The sequence below is a fragment of the Gorilla gorilla genome, chromosome 18 (genome assembly GCF_029281585.2).
Source record: "Gorilla gorilla gorilla isolate KB3781 chromosome 18, NHGRI_mGorGor1-v2.1_pri, whole genome shotgun sequence".
NCBI lineage: Eukaryota > Metazoa > Chordata > Mammalia > Primates > Hominidae > Gorilla > Gorilla gorilla.
The window spans coordinates 34,792,315-34,810,223 of record NC_073242.2 but is presented as its reverse complement, the minus strand read 5'-3'; the positions used below and the strand labels follow the sequence as shown (position 1 = coordinate 34,810,223).

At 44.7% G+C, this 17,909-nt stretch overlaps 1 protein-coding gene across 15 annotated transcripts in view; it reads left to right on the top strand.

Moving 5' to 3' along the window:
- SNX29 (sorting nexin 29) overlaps positions 1-17,909 on the top strand; it is a 630,208-nt gene that overhangs the window by 406,232 nt on the left and 206,067 nt on the right. For 14 of the 15 annotated variants that reach the window (XM_063699638.1, XM_063699637.1, XM_055365873.2 and 11 more), the window contains one exon: positions 5,017-5,133. In XM_063699638.1, the coding sequence (XP_063555708.1) occupies positions 5,017-5,133 (117 nt within the window). Of the gene's footprint in view, positions 1-5,016; positions 5,134-17,909 lie in introns of those variants that run through there. The other variant, XM_055365874.2, reaches the window with a different exon arrangement.

The following is a 17,909-nucleotide window of genomic DNA, read 5'->3' as shown; positions in this document are numbered from 1 at the left end:
GCATGGCAGCCCTGTAGGGGGATTGCAGGAATTACATGAGCTGGTGCACCTAATGCCTATAAGAGGCCTGACACTTAGTTGGTGCTCCGGAGCGTGTGAACGCAAAGTGGGGACTGTCTAGGTTCACTTTTTAACAAGACAGGTGCAATGCCATCATCACAGAAAGAGGCTTCAGGCCCCTCCCCACAACCAGAGTAAACTGGGCCAGAAAACGGGTTGTGAGTTTTATAAAATGTAACAGATTCTAAGGCATCGAAGTGAATAATCTTGGAGAGTTTTGAGTATGTGACCCCCAAAGAGCCTCAGTTGCTATTGAAATTTTGGGGGGTGTGTTGATCTAATTAATCAAGAAGCATCTAATTTGTTAGCTGGAGGAGGGTGAAGCATGATTTACTTGAATGTGATTAAATGGAGGGAACATTCTGATAGGAAATGCCAGAGGCGTTTTTGAAAAATTTGTAATCCTTTTGTGATTTGGCAGGTAATTATGATAATTCCTGGTATTTTTACAGACTTAAAAGTCTTCTCACAGCCACATTATTTTTGGAGATCATCTTTCCTGATACTCCAGCTGGAAGGAATTGCTCCATCTCCTAAAGCTCCGAAGGCATCATTTTCCAAAGCCCAACTCAAATGTCACTTTTTTGGTGGTGCTTTCCCCCATCTTTTAGGCCAGGGCTACCAAATAGGCATCATCTTGCTGGTCAACACACTGATTGATTGGTTATGACTGCTTAGGTATCTTCTTGAGGAACAGTGATTGATTAGTGCTGTCTGCCAAGGGAACAGCGGGCAGGGGCGTAGTGGCATCCTGAGATACTTACCCAGTCCCCTTTGATAGGCATTGAGGTGGATCCCAGCCATTTGGAGTTACACTTGTATTTTGAGCTCACATGCAAGTAGAGAGGCAGGATTTCTGCCCAGCCATGATTTGTTAAATCAAAGGTGAGTGACTTAAAAAATTTGATAGACTTGGAACCCACCCAAATGTCCAACAATGATAGACTGGATTAAAGAAATGTGGCACATATACACCATGGAATACTATGCAGCCATAAAAAATGATGAGTTCATGTCCTTTATACGGACATGGATGAAGCTGGAAACCATCATTCTCAGCAAACTATGGCAAGGACAAAAAAACCAAACACCGCATGTTCTCACTCATAGGTGGGAGTTGAACAATGAGAATACATGGACACAGGAAGGGGAACATCACACACTGGGGACTGTTGGGTGGGGGGAGGGGGGAGGGATAGCATTAGGAGATATACCTAATGCTAAATGACGAGTTAATGGGTGCAGCACACCAACATGGCACATGTATACATATGTAACAAACCTGCACGTTGTGCACACGTACCTTAAAACTTAAAGTATAAAAAAAAAAATTTGATAGACATTGCCAAATAGGCTAGTTACTTAAACTTCTTGAATCTTCTACTTTCTCTCCAGCCCAAAAGATGAAACCCAGATGATGACGCATAGTCTTTGCACCTCGTTAACTGATAAGTTGTGCACCTTCCAAGCACAAGTTCAGAACCACAACTTCTGCTGGCTAGGTGGTGTCCTTGGGCCTTTTGGAGAACCAAGGCTTCATTCCTGGTCCTCTGTCCCTTGCTGGGCTGCGTTTGTGGCTGTGCCAGCCCTGGTCATTGTATCTCCACCTGGCCTTTACTTTTGATTTGTCACTGTCATAGTGTTGTCAAATGGCATCTCCTCCTTAACTACCTGCAGATTGATTAATTTTCATGAAATATAACAACTGAGAATAGAAGGAAGCACATCAGACTCTCAAACTGATGATGTCAGGACACAAGTGCCTGGTGGGGATATAGGCGTGGGATATAGGCATTGGATATGGCATGGGAGGCTGCCTGGCATGTCCCAAGGCTCATTAGATAGGTGACTCCCGAATGTTAACTCTTGGAGGGGTGGGCCTTCCCTGACACCCTGTCTTCTCTCCGAGTCACTCTATCATAATTTACCAAATGTCAAAGGATGTGAACTGTGTGGCTCTCCTTCCTCCTCCCTAAGATCCTAGCACTGTGCCTGGAAGATGGCTAGCAACTCTGTGGTGCTCTTGCTTCGGGGCATATTGAGTGCTCCCCACAGCATTTCTGTCTCCTTGGTGTGGCACATCATGGCCTTTCTCCATCTGGCCCCTGGACACCTACTTGTCTGCCACTTCCTCCATGTCTCCTGTCATGATCACCCATGTCATAAAACCAGCTCTCATCCACTGGGAACTTATCCTGCCCCCAGATGTGCTGCCAAGCCTGCTAAGTGCGGCATCTCTTGCCATCCTCACAGTGGCCTGGTGAAATGGGTGTGGTTTTTAATGCCCATTTCATAGATGCACAGCCACAGGCTCATACCATAACACACACACTGTCAGTAACTGATCAAGCCCAGGCCCATCTTGCACCAAGGCCTGATGCCTGAACCACCTCTCTCTGCCTCCTCCCTGCCAGCCTCTGGTGCCGGCATTTGCACCTGTAGTTTCCTCCACTGGTCATACCTTTCTCTTCCTTGTCTCCAGGGTGACCTCTTATTGCTCAACATGTTTATGGAGCAGAGAAGGCCTGTGGGGACTGAGTGAGTTAGTGAGACCCCAAGAGGGAGAAGGGGGATTGGAGAGAAAGGCTGGGGCTGCATCTTGAAGGAGTTTGGGTTTTACTCTTCAAGCAGTGGAAGCACTGAAAGTATTAAACAGCAGGTGACAACGTTAGATGTTACTTTGGGAAGATCATTGTGCCTGCTTGGAGGAGAATGGATTGGAGGGCACCTGTTCTCTCTCTGTCCTATTTTCTGTGGCTGTTGAAAAATAAGAAGGTCAGATGAGAACCCATAAGTGCCCTCAAAGCCTAATAAAAATTCCAAGAGGCAGTGGTTGTGCAGCCTACTTTTATTTTTGTGATAACAGGAACTATTTGTGATCTCACATTCTCCCTTCTGAGGCTCTTTCTGAGTCTTGAATTTATTTCTAGTTATACTGGAGTTTGGAAATAGTTATTCGAGGAACAGTAAGCTCAGTGTGGTTTATGTAAGATGAAAGCTGTTTATACCAATGGCTGTAGGTAGGGATATGTGATATAAAAACTCAGAGTTTCAGAGGTTAGCTTAGTAACAATGAACATCATAGTTTTAATGGTTGCTGGAAATTATTTGATCAAATTTTGTCTCTTAAGTTGCATGGGATTTTTCCTTTTCATTCCCTAGTGAAATGAAAGATTTGCCTGATGTGGTCAAGTTCTGCTCTTCTGGCTGTGGAAGAGAACCAGGGTTTTGACAGCTTATGGTAAACACAACTTGGATCTGGGATGTTTCGATGTTTCCTGCATTTATGGAAAATTGCAGTAACACTCTGGCTCCCATTGCAAAACAAAACAGAAACAAAACACAAAACCCTGCTTGGCTTTGGAAATGGCAGTGGCATTTATTTAAGGCTCACATTTTGTGGGGGCACATTGGCAGGTATTTAGCAGTAATATCGGCAGCTGTGGATTTCTGTTTTGCTGCGTGGTGAATGGATTCACAGCCCAGAGGAAGCTCGTGGAGGGTTTATGTGATTTCTGTGTGGAGGGGGCACATAGGCATTATTAGCAATACTGTATTTGTTTGTTAAAGGCCCAAAGACGATCGACTCAACCTTTTCTTATCCAAAACGAATAAGGTAACAAAGGAATATTAATTTTACATCTGTACAAAGAAAAAAGCTGGCAGAAAGGCTCAGTGACTTATTCTGCCTTTGTTAATTGCATGGTTCTTGCAGTATCTTTTGTGTCATTTTCACTTACTATTTCATATTTCACACTGGTTTGAAAGCGTCTGTACCTCAGGGACAGAAGGGGGTACCTTTGGAGGGGAACTCAAAGAGCAAGTTAATGGAAGCCTGATATATTTCATGTTGATTGCACAGTGGCTCCCTTGAATTTCAGATGAAGAATTTTAATTCTTTATAAAGGGTCTAAGTGGCTTCTCTCACTGATGAAGGGGAGCTTAAATAAGGAAAAGTAGAAAGAATGAGAAGGAAACATACCCCTTTGGCTATCATTCATATCTTGGCGGATTCTTTTTTGTGACTTACCCTTCATACAACAACAAAAAAAGAGGGCTCCCTTTTATTCCTCCTCAGATATGACACACATTTAGCGACCCCTGTTTTTTCCACAGAGCTTCTCCCTGTATCCCTCCTTTACTCTGACAGTGTCTTCTATAGCTCATGTAAAGTACTTACTGCAAATGGCCTGGTATTGTTTTCGCACTGCACACAGTGTAGTTAGTGCTAAGGTGAGGCCTGGGGCATTGGAGGGGTGATCTCTTGGGAAGGGTAGGGAGCTAGGGGTCTAGATAAGGATCTGCCTGACCTCGCATTCTGGGGACTTCTCTTAAAGATGCTTGCAGGATTCTTCCTTCAGGGTTCTTGGAGAGTGTAGCAGGATTACATCTCACATTTCTCTAAAAGGCTTAAGTAAATTATAGTTGAATAGTCTGTACATTGACTATAGACCATCTGTAGTCACGTCCAGTTTTATTTATTGGGGATCAGCTGAGAATATCGAATAATTCAATTTGGAAAAATTCAGCAGCTTACAGCTGGCCCAGATGGGTTGCATGTGGGCAGAGTGGAGTGGCAGGACCACAGCGCATAGCCAGGGCTCTGGTGTCAGTTCCTTTTTAGATGTTTGACCTTGACAGAGCGAGATCTTATTTAAAAGAAAAAAAAAAAAAGAGGAAAAAAAAAGCCCAAGGTCCAAACATGATCTGATACTATCCTATTTGGACCATAACTTCATACTGTTGACTCTGAAGTGTCAGTATGAAGCAGGTCAAGACACATTGAGCTTACGGGTGGATTGCATGGTTCACAGGTAAGCAGTGTCATTGACTCCAGCCCCAACAACCTACAGATGTTTTGCTGACAGGTGTCAGGAAGGAGAGTCCAGAGAAGGCGGGATTGGTCCCTGGGGAATGTCTGCCTCTAAGCCTCACCTTTCCGTGCTTGTGTTCCAGGTGGCGGAGATGCATGGCGAGCTGATTGAGTTCAACGAGCGCCTGCACAGGGCCCTGGTAGCCAAGGAAGCCCTCGTGTCCCAGATGAGGCAGGAGCTCATTGATCTCCGGGGACCGGTGAGTGTTCCCCCAACCCTGTGTGTCTATCCAGCCTCTGCTGCCCACAGCCCAGTAGAAAAGCACAGAGACTCACAGAGCAAGCAACCATGCATCCACTGGCCAGATTTGCCCACATTCACCTCTGCCACATTTGCTTTTTATTTTTTATGGGGAGGGGGTAGAATAAGTAAAATGTTACAAGTTCTGTTGAAGCAACATTTCCTGTTTCTCCTTCTAGTCATCTATAGTTAAAATTGGCATATAGTCCCCCTTCCAAACCCATATTTCCATACTTTACTACATGGATAAATTTCCACGAGCAGTAAACAGTCTTGGTTTTGTGTTGTTAACTTTTACCTACATGGTATTACTTTTGTATGTATCTGTTTGCCACTTGTTTTTGCTTATTTGTTTTTAATTCAGTATTGTGGTTTGAGGAGTAATCCACATACATCAGGTACAGGGCTTTTCAACCACAGCACTGCTGATATTTTGGATCATATAATTCTTTATTGTGGGGGCTGTTCTGAGCATTATGGGATGTTTAGCAGCATCCGTGTGTTCCACCCACCAGAGGCCAGTAGCTTCACCTCGCCAGGTTTTGACAACCACAAATGTCTCCAGATATCGCCAAATGTCCTCTGGATTTCAGAACCTGGCAGAATCACCCCTGGTTGAGATCCACTGATCTAGATCACTTACTTGCTTGGCTCTGTAGTTCTCTGTTGAATGAAATAGCACAATATTTTGGATTCAGTCGTGTCTTTGTAAACATTTAGGATGTCTCCAGTATTTTGCTATTACAAACCACAATGCCGTGAGCATCTAACACTTGTCCTTTTGTGCAGACGTATAATAGCTTCCTCATTTTACAACTTCTTTATTATGTAAAATGCCCACATTTAGGCAGGCTGTGTAATGCACGCTTGTATATCCTTTGTCAGGGTGAACAATTATCCATCACGGCCAATTGTATTTCAGGTTATCTACATCTGCTTCCTCCTCCTATATCATTTCAATCAAATTCTGGGTATTATTTCATGTATAGACATCTTTGTATTTATCTCTAAAAATACAAAAAAGATACAATATCCTTATCACCCGCATTACCAGTAATTGCTTTGTGTCATCACAGTCAGTGTTCAAATTTCCAATTGCCTCAAAACTTTGAATAGTTTTTTTGATTCAGGATCCATGTGAGACCCATGCATTGTAATTGGTTAATATGTCTCTATGTTGCTTTTCCTTTAAATTTTAAAAATTAGGGTAAAATATACCTAACATAACTTTTACCATTTTAACCATCGTTAAGTGTACAGTTGAGTGGCATTAAGTACGTTCACACATTGTGAGGCCATCGCCACCACCCCTCTCCAGAACTTTTCCATCTTCCCCGACTGAAGCTGTCCCCATTAAACACTCAGTGCCTGCTCCCCACTCCCCCTAGCCCTTGGCGACCATTCTACTTTGTTCCTCTGTGAGTCCACTACTGTCTTAGGTTTCTTTTCTTCAACAGAGTCTTCTCTCATCTCTCTCTCTCCCCTTCTCTCTCATAATTTGTTTACTGAAGACACTGGATTTGCCTTACAGAGGTTTTCAACCCCTCAGTTTTGCTGATGGTATCTCTGTAGTGTGATTCGATATACTTCTTCATTTCCTGTATTTCCTTAAATTAGAGGCTTGGATTCAGGTTTAATTTTGCTGATTATATGACTGTGTTGTTGGGTGGTGTTTTCTGTCAGGAGATGCATAATGTTTGCTATCTTTTTGTGATATTAACAGCCATCTCTTATCACTTCCTGGGTCCATTACACAAACGTTTCTTTAAGGTCAGTACCTAAGTGTGAAATTGCGGTGTTTTAGTGTATAGCGTCTTAAACTTTACTGAGTTTTGCCATTTTATAAAGTAAAAGCACCTATTTATTATCCGTCTGTTTGTGTGCAAAAGTTCCTGCTGACACTTTTACATCCCTGCTGTGATATTTTATATATTTGTGTTTTCATCTGCTGTTCCTGGCCCATAACTCCCGTAGCCCTTGTTGTAATGTTGGAGGCACTTTAGGCCTCAGAAGAAGGCCTCGGAAAACAGAATCTCTCTGACCTTCTCCTGCTCTCTTTTCACCTCTTCCTTTTTCTACCCAATTCAGGACTCTTATCTTGCCCTGCTATCCATAAAGAAATTGACCCATATTGTCTGATTGTAGGTCACAAGACCCCCATTTCAGAAGGGGTCCAGCCCCGCACCCTGCAGGAAAGAATACTGCACAGAGAAGCCAGGAAGCATCTGGACAGACAGGCCTTGCAGGGTCTCCCCACTCAGTCTGTTCATCTTAGACCATACCCTTTTTATCCAATCACGTTGTTAATCTTGATTATCCAGTGATGTCTCCATAAAAGGCCCAGGAAGACAGGATTCAGGGAGCTTCCAGGTAGCTGAATAAGTGGAGATTCCTGGAGGTTGATACATGGGGAGAGCATGGAAGCTCCGCACCGCTTCCCATACCTTGGCCTGTGCATCTCTTCACTGTATCCTTTGTAATATCCTTTATAATCACCGGAAAATGTGTTTCTCTGAGTTCTGTGAGCTGCTCTAGCAAACTAATGGAACCCAAAAAGGGGGTTGTGAGATCCGCATTTTATCGCTAGTGAGTCAGAAGTACAGGTAAAACAACCTGGGGCTTGTGGTTAGCATCAGAAGTGAGGGGCGGTCTTGTGGGACCGAGCCTCACCCTGTGGGATCTGATGCTGTCTCCAGGTAGATGTGTCAGAATTGAATCAGAGGACACCCAGCTGGTGTCCGCTGCAGAACTGATTGTTTGCTGGTAGGGAGAAACCCCCACACATTTTGTCCCAAGAAGTCGTCTTTGTTGATGGTTGTGGTATGACAGCAGAAGGAAAATGGTTCATGTTTTCCCACTTGTACCTACCAATACCTTTTTGCATGAGATGGGTTTAACTTGCGTTTCCCTGACCACAGATGAAGTTGCTTATCTTTTCATTTGCCTGTTCCCCATTCTGGGTTTCACATATGACTTCTCACAGCCTTTGTCCATTTTTCTACTGCACAGTATTTGGTTTTCTTGCTTTCTCACTGTTTTTATATCTCCTTTTCAGTTACATGTATTTTAACATACCTGCTCCTAGTCTTTGGCTTAATCATTGACTTTAAAAGTAGAAAATTTAAAACATACGTAAAAGCAGAGGGAATTATGTAACAAAAACCCATGTCCCTATCACTCAGCCTCAGTAATAATCAACTCAAGGTCATTCTTGCTTTGCTCATACTCTACTCATTACTTCTCAACTCACATTATTTGGATGTATATCCAATCCATCTTATGCTTTCATTCATAAATACCCAATATTTACTGCTAAAATATATTCACAGTACCATTATCACACCTATTTTTATTTTATTTATTTATTTTTTTGAGACTGAATCATGCTGTATCACCCAGGCTGGAGTGCAGTGGTGCGATCTCAGCTCAATGCAACCTCCGCCTCCTGGGTTCAAGCAATTCTCATGCCTCAGCCTCCTGAGTAGCTGGGATTACAGGCGCCCACCATCATGCCTGGCTAATTTTTGTATTTTTAGTAGAGACGGGGTTTCACCATTTTGGCCAGGCTGGTCTCGAGCTCCTGATCTCAAGTGATCTGCCTGCCTCGGCCTCCCAGAGTGCTGGGATTACTGGCGTGAGCCACCGCACCTGACCTAACACCTATTGTTAACAGTAATTTCATGATATCATGAAATACCCAGTCAGTGTTCAGTATTCTCCAGTTAGCTTAAAAGAGTTTTCCATGTCCTTGTGCTGATCAGGACCCTGATAAAGTTCATATAGTGCAGTTGGTTGGTGTGCCTCTTCAGGCTCTGTTAATTTGTAGATTCCCTTGCTATCACTCTCTTTTTTCCCTTGTCTTTTTTGTCATTATTGTGGAAGACACTTGGCTCCTTGAACTGTAGGTTTTCCCAGTTAGGATTTTGCTAATTGCAGTCCTATGGTGATGTTTGTCATGTTCCTCTGTCCCTTACCTTTCCTTTAAATTGGTCATTCACTCTGGAGGCTTGATGAGTTTCAGGTTTGGTTTTTTTGCCCCAACGATGTCACAGGTGGTGGTGTGTGTTTCCATCAGGAGGCTCATAAATGTTGGTCTAGGAAAGCACTATTGGAGGTGCCAGTTCACACCAGACCCCATTTGTTTCAGTGGGGCCAGTATGCAAATGTAATCCCCATCCCCCCACCCCCTACCATATTGAAAGCCTAATACTGCAGTCCCTGACTGAGTTTGCTTCCCTAATTCCTGACAGCTCCAAGACGTTGTACATGTTTTTGTGGATTTCTTTAATTAGGTAGTTATGAGTTTCCTTAAGAGGAAGCATATTTAGGAAGGACCTGTTGTATACTAAGAACTCTTTCAGGGAGGTGATATCATCTCCATTTTACAGGTTTACTGAGGTTCAGAGTAGCCTCCAGTCATTCTGTGAGTGTGTATGTAATAGAGCCTGGATTCAGATGCTGGTTTAATTACAAAGCCCATTTTCTTTCTCCAAGCTACACCAGCTCTAGAGAATTGCAGGAACGGGTATGGGAGAGGGGGTCCCCTTATGTTACCCATTTCCGCCAGCCAAGGTTCCAGCATCCCTGCAGTGGCCCTGCCACCCGTGTTGCACATTAGAGACTTGGGCAGCATCTAATCTACCTCCTCTGAGAAAGGACAGTGGGATGTGGGGATGGAGGCCTGGCTCTGACCTGTCTCCCAGTGTGAGTGGGGTAGGTCTTGAAGGTGGGCCAGCCTCTCTGTTGTCCCTGCCCAACACCAGGGGTCCCAGCCTACTCCAAGGCTAGCCTTGCAAGAGAGGGGCTCAGTGGGCAGTCAGGAACCAGGCAGTGGTCCCATTTCTTAGGACAGGTTCAGTGTCAGGTGGTAAATGTTAGGTGACTGTTGTCACTGTAGATAAATTTTTGGAGAGCAACATCAGTGCATCATTCTCATTGTGGATAATAAAACCCAGTTAACCTGTACAAATGAATAACTGCTGATATTAATAGCTAATATTTATTAATTGATATCAGTCAAAAATTTGGCTTCCCTCTTGTATGTTAGTAGTTCATTTAATCCTCACGTGGCCTAATAGTACTTATATTATGATGGCCATTTTGCAGAAGACAAAGCTGAGACTCAGAAATGATGCAACTCTCCCAGCATCCCACACTGAGAAGTGGCACTTCTGGATCTGACTTAAAAAATTAAATTTTTGGTTTTTTAAATTTATTTTTTTCTTAAACTTTTTTTCATATTATACAATATGATATACTAATGGTAATATTTTTGCTTTTAACAGTTGGGAAGTATCAAAATTTTTAGACTCATGACAAACCTTAGCACCCCCATGCTAAAAAGTTAAGTAGTAAAAAAGGGTAAAATAAATTTCTTCCTGTCTCTTACCCCCTGATTTTCCTACCTGGAATCAGTAACTGTTACCAGTGTTGGGTTTCTGTTTCTAGGTATGAGTGATGCCTCAGTACACCGCTTGCTTGCGCCTATACATATTAATAATGAGCGCATGCCTATACATGTTAATAACGAGCATGCGCCTATACATGTTAATAACGAGCATGCGCCTATACATGTTAATAACGAGTAGCCTGCTGAATTCCTTCTTCTGTGTCCTACCTTTCCTCATTTAACAGTATGCTTTAGAGATCTTCTAATTTTACTTCATGAGTAGAATTGTTGTTCATTTTAAGAATCGTGTCTTGTTCCCTTGAACTGACAGAACCGTAATGGATTTCCCCAGGTCCCCGTTGGATGTTGCATGGTTTCCCGTTTTTGTTTTTACAGTAATGTTGGGATAGCATCCTGGGTGGAAATCCTCAATGTAGATGAAATCCTCCCTTTAGACTGGAAGGCTGGCTGGCAGTCTACGGGGCTCAGTTAGACTGGAGAGGTCTTGCCCTGCAGGACTCTTGGGGCTTTGGAAAGGGTGACCATCTCCTCCCAGCCTCCTCCACCTGCTGCAGGAATATCCTTTTTAAGGCTCATAATCCTTTCAGAGGTCACAATGTAGTTCCAACAATGCGTTGGGCATACAAATTAAGTATTTTTCTTTTTTATGAATTTGACAACTGAGTTGCAGAAGGATTTTGGCTGCTGCACCCCCACTCCCCCCGCGCCCCCCCCCCCCCCCCCCCCCCCGCCCCACCAGTTTCTCCTCATGCTCCCCCAGGGTGCTGGACCTCCTGCCCTGTGCTGCCTCCCACTCAGGGCCTTTGTTCCTAGTGTTCCCTCACCTGGAACACTGCCCAGTGCCAGGGCTGCATATCAGCTCAACGCTTCCTCAGGAATCCTCCCTGAAGCCCTGACAAGGTCACATTTTCCATGTTGACTATGATGCTGACATGTGTCTCTCCCTTCCTGTCTTAATGTAATGTTACATTGATTTATCACTGATCAGTGTTATCTTTCCCGCGTCCACAAGGGCAAGTTTTTGTTTCTTTCTGCTCCCTTTGGGTTTCAGTGATTCACATGGTAGGTGTTCAGTAAATGTGGGTCAACTCATTGAGTGAATGAATGAATGAATGTCACCAGTGGGCCCCCATGCCATGCCAGCCCATCTCTCCTCTGTGCCATGCTCCCTCTGCCCAAGTCTGATGCCCTGCAGGACAGAGACAGCCATTTACACAGAGGCAGCTCTCGTCATCAGATCCTTTCCTCTGGCAGGCTGTGATGGCCAGAAGGGAGGAGCAAGTAAAACGGTCACTAAGGGCCTGAAGGCTGTCAGAAGAGCTTGCCATTTGGACCGGGTCCCCAGGGGACACCCCATTATTGCCTCAGGCCTGCTTTGGTCGTCATCTCAGAGTCAGACAGCCAGGGCAGAAGAAAGAAGGCTGTTTCCAGCTCAGTTTTCCTCCTGGAGTCGTCTTTTGTCTTTTTCTCTGGCTTTTCACTGTAAGAGGCATCTATTATGGGAATCTCAGCCACTTCCCTCTTCCTTTCCATGGGGCCTGGATCCCTGACCACACTGGATTAGGCTTCCTCCCAGACACCAGGGTGTTCGAGTGACTCAGGGTCAGGACTGTCTGCTTTAGGTGGAAACCCAAATCTCCTCTTCTATCTGCTGGGAATAAACATAGTGCTGACTATAGTGCGAGGTTCTGTGAGATTCTGCCAGTGAAACAGTGCTCTCTGTGCTGGCCCTCATGTCCCATTTCCGACTCTGATCCCCCGTGCCTAGCACCATTCCCAGCATGTAGTAGATGCTCAGTAAATGTTTGCTACATGATGACTTCATTTTCATAGGGCAGAGGCTGAGTGCATAGACCAAATGATAATTCAGAAAAAAGAGACGAGCAGGGTTATTTTCCTTTCAGTGGTATCTTTTTATAATGCAGGTTGAGTAGCTCTTTTCTGAAATACTTGGGACCACAGGTGTTTCAGATTTCTTTACATTTTGGAATATTTGCATTATACTTGTGGGTTGAGCATCCCTAATCCAAAAATCTAAATCTGAGGTACTCCAAAATCCAAAAATTTTTGGGTGCCAACAGGATGCTCAAATGGGATTGGAACATTTTGGATTTCAGATTTTAGGATTAGGAATGCTTAACTTGTATCACTATATTTACTTTACTTTTTTTTAGAGACAGGGTCTTGCTGTGTTGCCCAGGCTGGAGTGCAGTGGCACCATCATGGCTCAGTGTAACCTCAAACTCCTAGACTTAAGCAGTCCTCCTGCCTCAGTCTCTGGAGTAGCTGGGACTACAGGTGTGTGCCACCAAGCCTGGCTAGTTATGTTGTGTTGTGTTGTGTTGTGTTGTGTTGTGTTGTGTTGTATTATTTTTGTAGAGGCAGGCTCTCACTATATTGCCCAGGCTGGTTTTGAACACCTGGCATCAAGCGATTCTCCTGCTTTGGCCTCCCAAATTGCTGGGATTATAGGCGAGAGCCACCAAACTTGGCCTGTGTATCCTTTTAAGCTAAGACACTTACTTTTAAGGAACAGGAGTTTCGGATTAAGGATTGAATTTTTCTCTCTCTCTCTCTCTTTTTTTTTTTTTTTTTACTGTGAGTATTTTTAGGACTCTTATTATGTTTTTCCCCTTTGGTATAAGATGTGAATGAATGCTGGAGATTTTTACCTTTTAGCAGGATTTGATTACACTCTGGGAGAAGAGCTCCCTGTTTGAGTAAGAAATGGAGACAGGGAAATAGAACCTTGTAAGACTGCAAGTTGTAGAGGTCAATTAAAGACACAGCGCGGTGAAAGGTAAAGGTGAAGCCACTCATTAAATGCAGTTTGTTCCCATGGTGGATGCAAACACGAGCTCACTTCATATAATGGACATTGGATTCCTCTTTATTTTGGTCCCACTGGCAAGGCTCTGTTTCTCTGTCCCTAGTCCCGTTTCTGATCACCTCCACTTAAGCAGAAAAGATGGCCTGGCTTGGTAAGACTTGCTGCCTGTGGAATCACTGCCCTGACTCCAAGCATCCATGCTGTTGGCTCCTTCCCACCACCTCCGCTCTCTCACTCGTCCCCTCCCTTGTCTGTTTGATGAGGGAACCACCCTTTGGCAGAGCTTTGCTGTGTGTTTGGTGTGCATTTTTTTCTTTGCACCCTCTAGGCGGTCCTTATAATTTTCTTATTAGGCCCATTTTTCAGCTGAGCAAATTGAGGTACAGAGAGGTTTTGTGACTCACCCAAAGGCACAGAGCTTCATGGTAGCACCTGAATGTAAACCCAGGACTCTCTTGTTCCATACCACCACACTGCTCACTCTTTTATTTTATGTTTTCCAATTTCAAGCAAAATGTGGTGTCTGTTGTGCTCCAGGCACAGCACTCTGGATGGTTTTAAACATTCAGATACTTCGGTGGTGAAGCTCTCAAACATGCCCATTCTTTGTCTGCAAAGTGAATCTCTCCCTTTCTTATCTCTCCTTCTCACTTCATACATCAGGAGTTGTGTGTGTGTGTGTGTGTGTGTGTGTGTGTGTGTGTGTGTGTGTGTGTTTAGCATACTCATCACATGGTGTTTATGTCAGGCTCTTCGGAGGCCGGGTGTGGTGGCTCATGCCTGTAATCTCAGCACTTTGGGAGGCCGAGGCAGGAAGATCACTTGAGGTCAGGAGTTCGAGACTGGCCTGGCCAACATGGTGAAACCCCATCTCTACTCAAAAAACAAAAATTAGCCATGCATGGTGGTGCGTGCCTGTAATCACGGCTGCTTGGGAGGCTGAGGCAGGAGAATCGCTTGAACCCGGGTGGCAGAGGTTGCACTGAGCCGAGATCACGCCACTACACTCAAGCCTGGGTGAGAGAGCAGGACTCCATCTCAAAAAAAAAAAAAAAAAAAAAAAAATGCTCTTTGGAAACTTGTAATCTAGAGAAGGCAGAGTTTCCCAAAAGCAGAACAGTGGGCCGGGCGCGGTGGCTGACGCCTGTAATCCGAGCACTTTGGGAGGCCGAGGCAGGCGGATCATGAGGTCAGGAGATCGAGACCATCCTGGCTAACATGGTGAAATCCTGTCTCTACTAAAAATACAAAAAATTAGCCATGCGTGGTGGCAGGCGCTTGTAGTCCCAGCTACTCGGGAGGCTGAGGCAGGAGAATGGCATGAACCCGGGAGGCGGAGGTTGCAGTGAGCAGAGATCGTGCCGCTGCACTCCAACCTGGGCGACAGAGTGAGACTCTGTCTCAAAAAAAAAAAAAAAAAAAAAAACAAAAATCAGAACAATGATTGAGTGGGGGGTTTGCATAGTTGCTTCATATATTTTTAAAAAAGGACCTGGGGTTCTGTGATGCAGTAAGCCTGAAAAATGTTGGATTAGAGATAGTTTGATAGTCTTCTATACTGTGGGATTTCCCTCAAGGGTCACACACGGGGGTGCTCCGTGCTTCTCCAAAGGGATGGGCTAGGTACAGCAGCATTTCCCAAAATTATTTCCCCAAGGAACACTATTGCAGTCATTATGTTCCAGAATTATTTCCCTGAGGAACATCTTCTCTAAGAAGATGGTCATGGAACTATTTTCCGATGAGTGCATTTGGGAAAGGTAGGGCCATTAAATGTCATGTTTTTTATTGATGTGCTAGCTAGCAGGGAGCTCATCAGAGCCTGCCTTATCTCATGAGCCTGCCCTGGCATGGAGTCTGCAGGGCCCGGAGGAGAGGAAGTGACATAGCGTGGCTGTGGGGTGCAGTGGGCCTGCCTGTGTTTAGTCCCAGGTCCAACTGGCCTCCCACCCACTCACCAGCCTGGTCAGAGTTTGGTCTAGAACAGCATTGCCTTTCCCAGGAACTTTGGGCCTCTGCCACCTGGGCTGTCTCTTATATTCTGCATTTTCTCCCACTCTCTCCATTTCTCCTCCTGTTTTTGTGTCTTTGTTTCTTCTTTGGTCTCTGTGTGCTTCTCTTTTTGTTGTTCTTTTGTGTCTTTCTCTCCCTCCCTTTCTCTCCTTTTGTTTCTTTCTCTGCTCCTTGCTTTGTCTCTGCCTCTGTCTCTCTCTCTCTCTTTCTTTTCCTCTGTCTGTCTCCTCCCCCTGCCTGACTCTCTCTCTGGTTGCGATCCTCTCCCTCTCCCTCTTCCTTCCCTTCCACTCTCCCATTGTCTCCAGTTTAATAAACATTTACATTGCTGTATGTTGCCATGATAATTGCCATTCATTGCAATTGCCCTGAAAAACTACAAAGCCTTTCCATCTCCCCTTCGTCATCCAAGCCTTGTGTGTTTTGTGAGGGTCCCTGTGGAGTGGGCCATTGCCTGCCTTCCAGCATATGGCTGACCCCTGACGATGTTTCTGGAGCACTTTGTGCTGTGGTGTTTGCCACTCTGCAGTACCACTTGGCGTTGACTTCCATTTTCCCCTGTGGACCTGGAGCTTCCCTGAGACAGAGACTGTTGTCTTCATTTTCCTACCCTCAGAGCCTGGAACACGTAATCACTCAGGGAGCATATGACATATACATCTGAGTGTGCACCTGGAGTATCTCTGGCAACACTCTATTCACTAGCACGTTCGATTATCCAGAAAGCTGCCTTCCTGTCTTGCTCAATAACACTTCATGTGGGTCCTCGCTGTGAGCCGTCTGTGTTTCCTGGGGCACCTTGCTTCCTCTGAGATGACTGAGCTGATGGGAAAGAAAGATGAGTAATTTCATATCCAGGGATGAGATAGATGGAAAAACCCCATCCCAAGTTTTGTAATAAGATTCACTGTAAAATAAAATGCTCCCTGGGACTTTCTTGGTTTCTTTAAAACCTTCGGAGGGAGTGATCTCATTTGAGGGCTGATGCTATTTAAGTATGAAAGCTTAATAAGAAATCTGTTTTTCTGCCGGGTGGCACTTGCCGCATAGCTAATAATCAAGTACCAAACTGTCTCCTGTCCCACGGCAGTGTTAAACTTCGTGTTCCAAATTATAAGAGGCTTTTTAACTCAGCGCTTGGACATCTCTGTTTTAATCGTCTGCCGTCTTGAAGGAGATTATTTTTAAAAGTGCCATTTAAGAGGGGCTACTAAAAATATATCTCACATAGAGGCTTAACTCAGAAATATTAGCCTTTGACACAAAATTATTTGGAAAGATGCTTGTGGAACCCACTTTAAACCTCTCAGATCCAGAGAAGAAAAGCGTCTCTTTGGGCCTAGCTGTGTTTTCCTGACCATGGCCAAATACCCCAAGTGATCACATGCTCCTTGCTGTTCATGCATGTGCTTCTTGCTCCTGGGGGGAGTTGGAAGTATTAACATCACAGAGCTTTCTTTTCTGATGCACCTGTGTGAAACTCATCTTTTACGTGGCTTGCTCATCACCATGGGTAGTCAGTTTCCCCTGGGGACCCATGAGGGGCTGGACTCTAGGGTTTGAGTGGAGGAGTTTGGTTGTCCAAGGCATCCAGGTGTGGAATTTTACACTTCCCTGAAGATCAAAGTTTCGTGTCAGCTGGCAAATGCACCGTATGCAAGCTTATATTTAAAGCTGGTCCTATGTTGATGCAAATAGAAAACATTGGCAAGGTGCAAAATAATCAAGATTTAGAAACTTGGTACTCTATAATGACTTCAGCTGTGAGTCAAGAGAGGCATTTTCCACACTGGCTTACATCGCTTGTCGGTCACTGTGTTTTGTGTGGCCGCTTTACCCAATGTGAGGCAGACTACAGAGATGTAGCAGAGGTGGAAAATACAGTCCCTGCCTTTGAGAAGGTCAAAGCCCAGAATATATTTCGTGTAACTTGTGTCTCTCTGGCTTCACTTCATGGTGATTTGGCATGGAGACAGAAGTCTTGCTTGGATAATGCTGAGATCTTTGCTGCCACTGATCCTGAAGGAATAGAAGCTGGGATTGGAAGGCAGCTTTTGACCCCTCCGTTCTACCTGTCCTGTCTTCTCTTCTCCAGCATATGTTTGTGAACGCGTGGTTTGAGTTTGCCGCTCACAACGTCACCTGCAGGAGAAGTGACAGGCAGCGGCCACCAGGATTCTCCTGGGGCTCACGTGCCCCCTGTTCTCATTTTAGTTACCACCCAGTCCTTCTTGAAATGGCCTCTCTGTTCTTTGAATTTCATCTGAACCAGGTGCACAGATATGGATTCATCAAAATCCTGAGCTCATGACCCACATTCGTTATTGGTGCAAGAAGGCCTGCTCTGATTGAATAAGTAAGTTTCCTCTGATCTCATTCTTGGTCTCTTACAGAAACTTCCCCCAGACTCCACTCACCTCTCCCACAGGGAGTAATCTCAAGACCCTGGTTCTTTGCTCCTGCCTGGTGTGCATGTTATTAG